Below are 14,453 nucleotides of genomic sequence, written 5' to 3' on the forward strand. Positions count from 1 at the left end.
ACACACACACACACACACACACACACAAACTGGTAACAGTATTTGACCAAGGCAAAGGCTTTGGTAGATGGCTAATCTGTCTGGAATGCTGCTCTGGATTATACATAGAGAGAGAGAACAGCTAACATGACAAATACACACACACTATAGATTGGTCTAATATATGTGTGATACTGCGAGAACCACCAACTCGCTTGGGGACATAGAAAGTGTCCGTAAAAGATGTAAAAATTATGGCTTTACCCACAATTAAATGTAGTTTATTTACAGCACCGTAGATATATACAAAAGTCCACGAGTGATGGCATGAAAAAATATATACAGTGTAATCACCAAGACAAAAAAATATAAAGTGACAAAGAAACAACAAATTGAAAAATAAAGACGAAAAAAATATATACAAAATATATACACAAAGGGTATCTTCAATATACTCGCTTTGATGGGGGTTGCTCACTGCACTACTGTTGCACGCTCGCGTTAAACTTGGTTAACTAGTGATAAATGTGAGTCTGGCCTCCCTTTTTATTGGCCAGACTCCGCCCCTTCTTTGGACGTACCATTTTTAAAACAATACATTTTCCAGTTACCTCTGTACATATATACAATAGCCATATTTTACAAACACAAAACCTAATTTCAATATTATATACACAAAATAAAACCAATAATATAAATGACCGTGATTTTACTTTTACATTTGTCAGTCTTTAACCTATTTAACAATGGTTTTGTCCAATTTTGAGCACAGTGCGCCAGCGTGGTGCCAACAATGACGTCATAAGTGGTTGACGCTCAATCGTTCGGTTTCGCCGGTGCCACCAGCAAGACTGATCACGCCAAACACTAGTGACCAGCATTAAACAAACATGGAATGCGCAACATAAATGAGACAATGCATGTAGTATGTATGATCGGGATGAATCTGGAACAGGGTAATGTAATGTGTGAAACTGTCCATGGGCTGTCAAGACGGCATGTGCAACCAAACAGAGGGGAAGGGAAATCAGCAGGGTGAGTATGTGTGTGGTGCGGTAAGTGTGTGTGTGTGTGCGTGCTGTACCCAGCGGAGATATCTACTTCATCACAATATGTCAGCTATAAACTGCATGTCTAACCTATTTAACTGTATGGAATGGGGAGGGGCTTCATATGACATGAGATACAAGTACATATCACACACAGGCAGAGCATCTGATAGTCATTGACCTCACATGCTGAAACACTGAACTCATGACCCCGGAAGCCTGCAGGATATAGGTTACTGCTAAAGGGGGGGACGGGGACCTACCCTCTGCTCCAATAGAAACCAGTTTGACTCCTTTGCTTGCAATGAAGTTCAGAGCTTTATTCACATTGGAGATCTTATGAACTCTCATCTTTCCTCTCTCTGGTTTGGCCAAGCGTTCTCCTACAGAAAAATAATTTAAATATTACATTATATTACATCAAACACAACATTCTGCCCTCAGGTGACTTAAACATGTACATACATATTTTGATCAAATATTTATTCCTGACAGTTATCAACTAACTTGTAGTATGCAAGTTCTATATTTAAAATTTGGGGGTTTTTTTGGCAAATTTATATGTACAGAGAGATGAAAGCAGAGTTTCCCGATTCAGATTAGATCCACAAGTTCTTGATTCAATTAAATTTGGCTTGTTTTTAATTCTTTTAAGTATATTTCGGTTATAATGTCTATTTTGCTTACACGTGAAAAAAATTCTCTATCGGCTAATGCTATAAATTATACACTTTGTGTAACTAATTTTCATATCATCATAGAAGATACAAGCTTTAAAAGGTAAAGGGGTGGACTGGGTTCAAGGTGGGACTGTGGTTAGAGGTCACTGACCTGAAATGACCTCTAGGAGCAGCATGAGTTTGAGTCCATCTCTAAAATCCTCCTCAATGTTTTCGATCTGCGTCCCTGCCTTTCGTAGATGAGAATTGCACCACGCAGTAAACGTCTAAAAAAAAAGAGTGATTTATAAGTTTAGAAGAGAAATAAAGCCAAAACACAATGCAAATTTAAATCGCCTGGAATGTGCAAATAAGACTTGGCAGAAAATTCTATTAAACTTCAATTCACAAAATCCACACTGAAATGTGCAGCTCAAATGGTTAAGATCAGACTGAAATTATCAGTAACATTGTTGAATATAAATGTAAGCATTTCAGAAGAATCTGCAGAGTGTAGGTGCTACACAAAGCCTGAAACAGCACACAAAAGTTATGTTGATAGTACAATACTCTTAAAATATCAATGAAAATATGTAATTTCCTGATGATATGACCAATTTAACCAGTTTTATTTATTTCACACAGCTGCGCTATGCAAGCGCTTGAATACTTTGGTAATTCTGTATTCATCTACAGCCATGCCTGATTGTGACAGTGAGAGAGAGAGTAGGGGAGGGTAAGCGCTCGACAGAGGTTGTCATGGCAGCGCTGAGTATCTGTGGCTTCAGGATTCTTCGGTATGTTAGCGAGCTGATGAGAAACAGCTGTGGAGCAGAACAGAAGCTAAACACACTCACACTCTAATACGATTGATTTACCACTTAACGGAATCAAGAGACACTTTAACTTATGCAAGTAAAAGCAGGAGTTTCTTCCAACTATGAGAGACGAGGAGAAATTTCTAGTTATGGAAATGAGGAGAGACAGTACTGCTACATGATGGGATACAGCCGATCCCCATGGGTGGGCTGGGGTGCGCAGTTTAATGATGGATTATGGGTAATAGAGCGCAGGTCAGGTGAGAAACATTGTGGAATTTGGCAGCTAATAAAAGGAAATGCCATAACATGGGAATATCTGGAGGTAAATGTGAGTCAAGCAGGAGGATTATAAATTAATTCAAGAGGAAGTGCAGACACTGGTCGGCAAGCACACACACAAGAGCCACGACTGCAATATTCCAACTTCAGTATGCAAATCAAAATGTGAAAGAATAAAAGCTATGAAGCTATCAATTATACACACTTAAACATTAGACAAACTCTAAAGCTAGAGAGATACAATAAACACTCAAGATGTACGAGCTACCATAAGTTTCTGCAAGCAATGCTAGATTTCTATGTATGCTTTCTATGTATGCATTTCTATGATAGATTTCTTCCAATAAAAATCACTGAATGTGCCCACTGTAGCATGTCACGCTTTTAGTTGAGGGATGTGCAAAACAACATGTTTTTAACTAGCCGCCGGGCTGCCTAAGCGACTATTCAACTAATAGTTTTATAAAGAAGTCCTGTGTAATTAGGCTGACTGGTTTTCTTGGGGGGCGTTAATATAAGACATGTTCTTCTGTTCAAGAACAGTTCGACAGAGCGCTGATTTTAATGAAAGGATGAATTTATAGATGTTTCACCATGCAAACAGCTAAAGCACAGGATGCTGTTTGCATGCTAATTAAATGCTAAAATTTCAAAACCAACACACACACACCCACACCCACACTTTCATTCTCAAGTTTTGGGTTTTTTAATGTTTTTGAAAGAAGTCTCTTATTCTCAGCAAAACTGCATCAAAAAAATCAGAAAAACAGTAATATTGTGAAATATGAATACCATTTAAAAAGAACTGTTTTATATCTTAATATATTTCAAAATGTCATTTATTTCTGTGATGGCAATGCAGCCATTACTCTAGTCTTCAGTATCACATGACTCTTCAGAAATCATTCGAATATGCTGATTTGGTGCTCAAGAACCATTTCTTACTTTGGTGCTCAAGAACTAGGGCTGTACGATTAATCGCATGTGATTGTCATGCACATCTCATCAGTAAAGCCGGTTCTGTCAGCTATGCAAAACCGCGGTAATAATCACAGACGAATCGCCTGCGATAATGAACGTGATTTTGCGTAGCTTGTCAGTGAACTACGGCTCTGTGTATTAAATACCGCTCTGTCTGAAAGCACGTGATGGAGATTTATTACTAATCACAGAACCGGCTTTACTGACGAGATGCGCATGACAATCGCATGCGAATAATTGCACAGCCCTATCAAGAACCGTTTCTTACTTTTACTATCCATGCTGAAAACAAGAAATCTTGGAATTTTGGAAACATGGAATCTGATGAGAAAGAACTTTCAACAAAAAAAAATACAGCATTTACTGCCATTTTTTATCAATTTAACAAGTCCTTGCTGAATAACAGTATTAATTTCTTTCCAAAGTTACGGAACCCAAACATTTAAGCAATATAAACATTATGAACATGCATACAGGTTAGCTCGATTTTTGAGAATAAAGTTCTACTGCTAAAGAGATCTATATTTGCCTATGCGCACAAAAATGTACAAAACAAAAAGACACATTCACACATGCACATATTATCTATGCAGAGGCATGCAAATGTATACTTACATATACAAATGCATGTAAATATAGTCACACAGGCAGCAGATCTCTGCTCACTCAGCAGGAATGCTGCTAGATTTCCTCTCACACCTACACCACAAATATTTCTTCATTATAGCTCTTTTTAACCCTCTGTTTCACTCCTTTTCTTTCCTTCTTTTCCTCCTCTCTCTCTCTGGTGTGAAATACAGCACAGCTCAGCTCATCGTCGTGGGGTAGCCATAGCAACCACGAATGCCAGAAAACCTACAAACAATCAGGCGGTCTGAGACACACGCATACACACAAACTCCCCATAAGCCATGAAAATGACCTGTTTATTTACAGCTATAGTGAAAACTGTTTTTATAGAACATCTCTCAAATACATACAGCAGCCCCAAAAAGTATGTGGGCACTCAAAAATCTTTAAATACCAGCGCAAAAATACGTGTGTACCACATCCATCTGAGAAGAGAATTACACTATAAGGCCTTTAAAAATTTGGTAACACTTTATTTTAAGGTCCAATTCTCACAATTAACAAACCATTAACTACAACTTTTGCCTGAATAAACTCCTAATTTGCTGCTTATTTATAGTTAGTAAGGTAGTTGTTCAGTTTAGGTATTGGGTAGAATTAGAGATGTAGAATATTGTCATACAGAATATGTGCTTTATAATTACTAATAAACATGTTATTAATAGGCATGCTAATAAGCTAATAGTTTATAGTGAGAATTGGTCCCTATACTGAAGTGTTACCAAAAGTATAAACTATCAATCAGGCGATAGAAGGCATGTAGAAGATTGTGTTATCAGAAAAGTTCTGATCATATTTGTTCATAAATTTAGAGGCCTTCGAAATTCATGCATTTGCATATTAAATTCCGAAAAAGGCTTTATAGGGTTAAAGAAGTAATAGTTTACCCACAAATGGACAAATTACACTTAGATTACCTTTGCTGTCATTTAACACTCCATTAAATAGTAAATTTTCAAAAACACTAATAATGTAATATAAATTTTCAGTGTAATCTTTAATAGATCTTAACATGAATATGCATTCTGATAGAGTACATTATAATGTTGTAATGTCTATTTAAAACAACAATTATTTTAGACTTTCGTTTTTTATTTATTCAGACAAAATATTGTAGAAATTTAATATTATTTAATACCATTACTAATTATTTAAATTTAATATTTAAATAATTAATTTTAATATTTAAGAATTATTTCCATTTTACGGAAGATATCCTATAAATATGATCAGCTTTTCATATCAGACAGAATTTTAAGATAAGCACATTCCTAATCTAATGCAATGTCATTCATACATTTTTTATGTACGTATGAATAAGTGACCAAATACATTTTGGGGCCACTGTTCATTCATTCTCAGTGTGAGAGCCAGAGAAAGAGATCAGGAATGAAACTTCTCAACACACAAATGCCTGTGCAGCTCCGCCTCACAGGTGTGCACGTGTGACAGGTATAACAGCTGTTACCCGTTTAAACAAAATGCTGCTGACCGCATACACACACAGACACTAATCACATCATCCCCTTTCAATGGATGAAATGCCTGTCTGTCTCAGTTTATCTTTCACATTAGTGCTGATTGCTAAGGCAAACATCATTACTGCTTTGAACAAACCCCTATCCCCGAGTATTAGACACATAACTCAAGTAAAAATTAGGGCTGTGCGATTAATCGAAATCGAATCGCGATTTGAGACATTGTGATTTACTAATCGCAAAGCCTGCGATGTGGACGCGATATTACTCTGTTCCAGAGCATATGCATGACTGCCAGCCTTGAATGGCAGCCTTACTAATCAATAGAGTGAGCGCACCTCCATTCTCCCCAATCAGCACTGCTCTAGCCAACTGCGTAAACGCCCACCATTAAAAAAAAAACAATCAGAGAGCGGGCGAGAGACAGAGTGGGATTATGGCGTCTACAGGGTCAGATCGATAGTTAGGCAAATTAAAACTAAAGAAAAACGTATGTAATTTAAGCTTCGAAATGACAGACAACAAACAAAAAAGGTAATTTGCAAGAGCTGCATCACAACGCATATCAAGAGCTCCCTTATCGGTTCTGTTTTCAGTACTGGAGAATAAAAAATACATTCTTAGATGTTTTTGTTAGTACGTGAACATTATCTTACACATTCTATTTCCCCAACAGATTAATTTGCAAATATGTTTATAATGCATGTTCGCTATTCCCAACTCAGAAGACCGCACACACTTTGTGTCTCTGAATGCTCGTTTATACTCGCGCCTGGCTCCGGGTTTAAAACGAATGTAAATTCAGTCTAATTGCTTGCTAATTTCACTTGGATGAAATGAAACATTCAGCACATTTTCCACTTGTTCTTAAAATCTCAAATACTTAAAAATGAATAAATCAGCCTATGTAACACATGTAATAATTGACTAAAGAAATACAGATCTTTATTTATAAAAAATAAACAAATCTTTCCTGTGAAATTCAGTAATTAAGTTAATTCTGTAAAAGTAGTTATACCATTATAATCTTGCCTGCTGAAAAAAAAAACAATAGAACCCTTCCCAAAACACAATAAAAAATTCAATGGATTTCAGGGTTATAATGGGAATTGTATTGGTTTTAATGTAAACTTTAATGGTGTCTATTTGATGGAGTCTATTGGTGGGATGTAATCTGGCAAATGGTACCCAATAGAACAACAGTAATTCCTATTGGAATAATGGCCAAAACAAAAAGGAATTTTGTAATGGTTTAATGGAAACTATAAGAATTTCTGTGATGGTTTCTATTGTTGTTTTTCAGCAGGGTAATGATACTCATACTGTGCTGCACATTATTGACAATATTGAGCTGAAGCTTGACTTTGCAAATTTTAAATCACAAATCAAATCGCAATCGCAATATCTGTCAAAAAAAATTGCAATTAGATATTTTCCCCAAATCGCACAGCCCTAGTAAAAATCTAGTTTTTTTCCATGTGTTTCTCTCTTTCACCCTATCTGTCTGTTAGTGGGCTGTTTGTTGGTGTCTGCTGGCGTTCTCCTCCAGACAGGAAGTGCTGATCTGCCCCTGAGACGCGCGGCCCACTGTCTCGGTTCCACACGCATTCCACATTATCTACCCCCCACACACTACACCCTCCTAAGGTGAGCCTGTCTCTTATTTTCACGTTTCCAGACACAGAGTTTAATGGCTCATTAATAATTTTATCAACAACGCCAGCGGCTTCACTTAGAGCTAAACGCTGACTCGCTCGGATCGCTGCTTTCACGTTTATTAAACTTAAAACACACAGTGTATGTGCACACACTTACTCACTGCGGCTCCCAGCGGTGTTGCATTATCTATACGGTTTTATGTGAGGAACAATAGGGCCTGGTTCTGGGTAAGTCTGTCGGACAGATACAAGGAACAAAGTCCTCATTTGGAGCGCATCATCAGGTTAGGAGCGGCACATGATGATTTGCATGAAGACCTTGACTTTCACTAAGATAAAAAAAGAGTCTGACTTGACATATTTGACTTTGCAAACTGCAGAGGCGAAGGAGGATCAAACAGAGTCAATAAAATAAACTTTTTAAGAACGCACACACATACACACACATCAAAAAACTGCATCCCGCAGCATCTCGGTCTGGCTCGAGCACACACACGGTCTCAGCAAATGAGGTGGCAGCATTTACTACTGTGGAGCTATTCAAGCTGTTCTTTCACTGGCTGAAAGAGCACAGTGAGGGATAAAGTACCTCATCACATCCTGACATTAAACTCCAGGGCAGGAAATGACAGAGACTGTGTCATGCACGTCATGTCATTCTGGTGGGGACAGCTGTCGTTCACAGACGTGCTGGTTATGATGTCATTAAATAATGATGCATTATCTCATGAATAGTAAATACGTATGCATGAATAAAACATGACCTTATACTGTTTTGAATGAAATCACGAGACAAACTTAATTTGAGCATTGCATTAATATTCCACTGTCTGTACTAGGATTTTGTGCTGCCCTACTACATTTTTTTAATAAAACACAATTGCATTTGTACATCAGTGGATGAATATTAGGAATGGTGAGACATCGCAAGCTGCAGAAAAGCAATAAAATGGAGCCTGTGTCAGACAGCTGCAGGGCTGTAACCACCATAGGTCTCAATAATCAAGATATGGTCAAATTGTCCCCCCAATATTTGATATTCTTGATGCTGCTCTGTTTGCTGTTAAGATGACAAAAAGTTTTAAAAGTTAGTCTTTTAGACTGGTCTAACAGCATTTGTTGATGTCAAAATGATTGAGATGGCCAATCCAATCAAAGAAGGCAGGGCTCACTGTTCACAGAAGCCAGCTCAACGCTTCAGATTTAAGAGTGAAAGAGTGCAAGTTTGGTAGCTAAACCTTTAATATTTGACAACTGTTAAGATAGAAATGTTAAATGACCAAAGTAATAAGTGATGCAAATCTCATCAATACTCATCTTTCTTGTCAAAATATCACTGTTGATATTTGTGATACACATGATTTATGTGATTGATGTAATGTAATTTTATGTGATTGATGTAACGTAATTCATAATTGAATGTGACAAGACATTAACAGAGCTGTTTTTTGCATATTATATTAAGCTTATGCCTAAGATTGAATGTGTGCATAGTAGGGCTGCACAATTAATCGAATTTCTAATTGCGTTTACAATTATGGATGCCACAATTACGTAATCGTTCAAAGCGGCAATTAATCGTTCAAAGTTTACTTATGTTATTCTGCACGCTTAAGATTATTATTTTTTTCTACATGCTATCTTAAGGGTTTTTCCCATTATTTTAATTTTAGTTTTAGTATAACATTATAATACCATTCATATTTTTACTTTTTTATAATTTAAAGAAGAAACCAATCCAATGTATATTTGACATTTGAAGGCTTAATACTATAGAAAAGCACTAAAGGTTTTTCAGTTAGAGTGTTTTCAGGTTGTTTATTTTCATATAAAAATACGGCATGCAGATGCATCAAACAATGGTATAAACATCATTCAATGTAAATTGTGATAATGGTAATTAATAATCGCAATTACAATTTCAAGGGAATAATCAACAATTATGATTTTTGTCAAAATCGTGCAGCCCTAGTGCATAGTGTGAATGAATTAAAAAGGAACAGTTCACCAAAAATGAAAACTGTCATCATATACATTTACTGAAAACAAAAGAAGACATTATGAAGATTGTGGGTAACCAGTGGGTAACATTTGCTGGTCCCCATTGACTTCCATAGTAGGAAATACTATGGAAGTAAATGGGAACTGGAAAAAGTTTGGTTACCAACATTGTTCAAAGCATTTTCTTTTGTGTTCAGCAAATGAAAAAAAAATTTATACAGGTCTGGAAAAACTTGAGGGTGAATAAATGATGACAGAATTTACATTTTGGGTCTATCCCCTTGATGAACGTAGTGTAGCGGATTAGCTCATGGGGAAATATGAATAATTAACCATAACTAGTTATAATTAATTATTCATATTTTAGATCCACTGTAGATATTTAGCTGACCACTCAGGGTCAACTGTCTTGTCAATTCTAAGAACGTTAATTTCCTGGTTAAGGGAAATAACTTTCTTACTGTACAATTCTATAAACTTGTAACGTAAATCTGCATGATTATTGACTCCGGTTATGAGTAAACACTGAACACGTCAAGTGTGATACAAGTAAGATTTTATTAACTACATAAACACTTAAACTAGTCTAACATACAACATAAACACATATATTTAAATAATTAATTTTAATATTTAAGAATTATTTCCATTTTACGGAAGATATCCTATAAATATGATCAGCTTTTCATATCAGACAGAATTTTAAGATAAGCACATTCCTAATCTAATGCAATGTCATTCATACATTTTTTATGTACGTATGAATAAGTGACCAAATACATTTTGGGGCCACTGTTCATTCATTCTCAGTGTGAGAGCCAGAGAAAGAGATCAGGAATGAAACTTCTCAACACACAAATGCCTGTGCAGCTCCGCCTCACAGGTGTGCACGTGTGACAGGTATAACAGCTGTTACCCGTTTAAACAAAATGCTGCTGACCGCATACACACACAGACACTAATCACATCATCCCCTTTCAATGGATGAAATGCCTGTCTGTCTCAGTTTATCTTTCACATTAGTGCTGATTGCTAAGGCAAACATCATTACTGCTTTGAACAAACCCCTATCCCCGAGTATTAGACACATAACTCAAGTAAAAATTAGGGCTGTGCGATTAATCGAAATCGAATCGCGATTTGAGACATTGTGATTTACTAATCGCAAAGCCTGCGATGTGGACGCGATATTACTCTGTTCCAGAGCATATGCATGACTGCCAGCCTTGAGTGGCAGCCTTACTAATCAATAGAGTGAGCGCACCTCCATTCTCCCCAATCAGCACTGCTCTAGCCAACTGCGTAAACGCCCACCATTAAAAAAAAAACAATCAGAGAGCGGGCGAGAGACAGAGTGGGATTATGGCGTCTACAGGGTCAGATCGATAGTTAGGCAAATTAAAACTAAAGAAAAACGTATGTAATTTAAGCTTCGAAATGACAGACAACAAACAAAAAAGGTAATTTGCAAGAGCTGCATCACAACGCATATCAAGAGCTCCCTTATCGGTTCTGTTTTCAGTACTGGAGAATAAAAAATACATTCTTAGATGTTTTTGTTAGTACGTGAACATTATCTTACACATTCTATTTCCCCAACAGATTAATTTGCAAATATGTTTATAATGCATGTTCGCTATTCCCAACTCAGAAGACCGCACACACTTTGTGTCTCTGAATGCTCGTTTATACTCGCGCCTGGCTCCGGGTTTAAAACGAATGTAAATTCAGTCTAATTGCTTGCTAATTTCACTTGGATGAAATGAAACATTCAGCACATTTTCCACTTGTTCTTAAAATCTCAAATACTTAAAAATGAATAAATCAGCCTATGTAACACATGTAATAATTGACTAAAGAAATACAGATCTTTATTTATAAAAAATAAACAAATCTTTCCTGTGAAATTCAGTAATTAAGTTAATTCTGTAAAAGTAGTTATACCATTATAATCTTGCCTGCTGAAAAAAAAAACAATAGAACCCTTCCCAAAACACAATAAAAAATTCAATGGATTTCAGGGTTATAATGGGAATTGTATTGGTTTTAATGTAAACTTTAATGGTGTCTATTTGATGGATTCTATTGGTGGGATGTAATCTGGCAAATGGTACCCAATAGAACAACAGTAATTCCTATTGGAATAATGGCCAAAACAAAAAGGAATTTTGTAATGGTTTAATGGAAACTATAAGAATTTCTGTGATGGTTTCTATTGTTGTTTTTCAGCAGGGTAATGATACTCATACTGTGCTGCACATTATTGACAATATTGAGCTGAAGCTTGACTTTGCAAATTTTAAATCACAAATCAAATCGCAATCGCAATATCTGTCAAAAAAAATTGCAATTAGATATTTTCCCCAAATCGCACAGCCCTAGTAAAAATCTAGTTTTTTTCCATGTGTTTCTCTCTTTCACCCTATCTGTCTGTTAGTGGGCTGTTTGTTGGTGTCTGCTGGCGTTCTCCTCCAGACAGGAAGTGCTGATCTGCCCCTGAGACGCGCGGCCCACTGTCTCGGTTCCACACGCATTCCACATTATCTACCCCCCACACACTACACCCTCCTAAGGTGAGCCTGTCTCTTATTTTCACGTTTCCAGACACAGAGTTTAATGGCTCATTAATAATTTTATCAACAACGCCAGCGGCTTCACTTAGAGCTAAACGCTGACTCGCTCGGATCGCTGCTTTCACGTTTATTAAACTTAAAACACACAGTGTATGTGCACACACTTACTCACTGCGGCTCCCAGCGGTGTTGCATTATCTATACGGTTTTATGTGAGGAACAATAGGGCCTGGTTCTGGGTAAGTCTGTCGGACAGATACAAGGAACAAAGTCCTCATTTGGAGCGCATCATCAGGTTAGGAGCGGCACATGATGATTTGCATGAAGACCTTGACTTTCACTAAGATAAAAAAAGAGTCTGACTTGACATATTTGACTTTGCAAACTGCAGAGGCGAAGGAGGATCAAACAGAGTCAATAAAATAAACTTTTTAAGAACGCACACACATACACACACATCAAAAAACTGCATCCCGCAGCATCTCGGTCTGGCTCGAGCACACACACGGTCTCAGCAAATGAGGTGGCAGCATTTACTACTGTGGAGCTATTCAAGCTGTTCTTTCACTGGCTGAAAGAGCACAGTGAGGGATAAAGTACCTCATCACATCCTGACATTAAACTCCAGGGCAGGAAATGACAGAGACTGTGTCATGCACGTCATGTCATTCTGGTGGGGACAGCTGTCGTTCACAGACGTGCTGGTTATGATGTCATTAAATAATGATGCATTATCTCATGAATAGTAAATACGTATGCATGAATAAAACATGACCTTATACTGTTTTGAATGAAATCACGAGACAAACTTAATTTGAGCATTGCATTAATATTCCACTGTCTGTACTAGGATTTTGTGCTGCCCTACTACATTTTTTTAATAAAACACAATTGCATTTGTACATCAGTGGATGAATATTAGGAATGGTGAGACATCGCAAGCTGCAGAAAAGCAATAAAATGGAGCCTGTGTCAGACAGCTGCAGGGCTGTAACCACCATAGGTCTCAATAATCAAGATATGGTCAAATTGTCCCCCCAATATTTGATATTCTTGATGCTGCTCTGTTTGCTGTTAAGATGACAAAAAGTTTTAAAAGTTAGTCTTTTAGACTGGTCTAACAGCATTTGTTGATGTCAAAATGATTGAGATGGCCAATCCAATCAAAGAAGGCAGGGCTCACTGTTCACAGAAGCCAGCTCAACGCTTCAGATTTAAGAGTGAAAGAGTGCAAGTTTGGTAGCTAAACCTTTAATATTTGACAACTGTTAAGATAGAAATGTTAAATGACCAAAGTAATAAGTGATGCAAATCTCATCAATACTCATCTTTCTTGTCAAAATATCACTGTTGATATTTGTGATACACATGATTTATGTGATTGATGTAATGTAATTTTATGTGATTGATGTAACGTAATTCATAATTGAATGTGACAAGACATTAACAGAGCTGTTTTTTGCATATTATATTAAGCTTATGCCTAAGATTGAATGTGTGCATAGTAGGGCTGCACAATTAATCGAATTTCTAATTGCGTTTACAATTATGGATGCCACAATTACGTAATCGTTCAAAGCGGCAATTAATCGTTCAAAGTTTACTTATGTTATTCTGCACGCTTAAGATTATTATTTTTTTCTACATGCTATCTTAAGGGTTTTTCCCATTATTTTAATTTTAGTTTTAGTATAACATTATAATACCATTCATATTTTTACTTTTTTATAATTTAAAGAAGAAACCAATCCAATGTATATTTGACATTTGAAGGCTTAATACTATAGAAAAGCACTAAAGGTTTTTCAGTTAGAGTGTTTTCAGGTTGTTTATTTTCATATAAAAATACGGCATGCAGATGCATCAAACAATGGTATAAACATCATTCAATGTAAATTGTGATAATGGTAATTAATAATCGCAATTACAATTTCAAGGGAATAATCAACAATTATGATTTTTGTCAAAATCGTGCAGCCCTAGTGCATAGTGTGAATGAATTAAAAAGGAACAGTTCACCAAAAATGAAAACTGTCATCATATACATTTACTGAAAACAAAAGAAGACATTATGAAGATTGTGGGTAACCAGTGGGTAACATTTGCTGGTCCCCATTGACTTCCATAGTAGGAAATACTATGGAAGTAAATGGGAACTGGAAAAAGTTTGGTTACCAACATTGTTCAAAGCATTTTCTTTTGTGTTCAGCAAATGAAAAAAAAATTTATACAGGTCTGGAAAAACTTGAGGGTGAATAAATGATGACAGAATTTACATTTTGGGTCTATCCCCTTGATGAACGTAGTGTAGCGGATTAGCTCATGGGGAAATATGAATAATTAAC

General features: G+C 36.5%; 1 protein-coding gene across 4 annotated transcripts in view; it reads right to left on the minus strand.

Annotated features, from left to right (window-relative positions):
- Nucleotides 1-14,453, minus strand: part of actn1 (actinin, alpha 1) — a 42,655-nt gene that overhangs the window by 18,085 nt on the left and 10,117 nt on the right. For all 4 annotated transcript variants that reach the window (XM_016295604.1, XM_016295605.1, XM_016295603.1 and 1 more), the window contains exons 3-4: nucleotides 1,860-1,974; nucleotides 1,292-1,411 (exon numbers count right to left, since the gene is read on the minus strand). In XM_016295604.1, coding sequence (XP_016151090.1) covers nucleotides 1,292-1,411; nucleotides 1,860-1,974 — 235 coding nt within the window. The remainder of the gene's footprint in view (nucleotides 1-1,291; nucleotides 1,412-1,859; nucleotides 1,975-14,453) is intronic.

Source organism: Sinocyclocheilus grahami, unplaced genomic scaffold (assembly GCF_001515645.1).
Source record: "Sinocyclocheilus grahami isolate Dianchi unplaced genomic scaffold, SAMN03320097.WGS_v1.1 scaffold338.1, whole genome shotgun sequence".
Taxonomy (NCBI): Eukaryota; Metazoa; Chordata; class Actinopteri; order Cypriniformes; family Cyprinidae; genus Sinocyclocheilus; species Sinocyclocheilus grahami.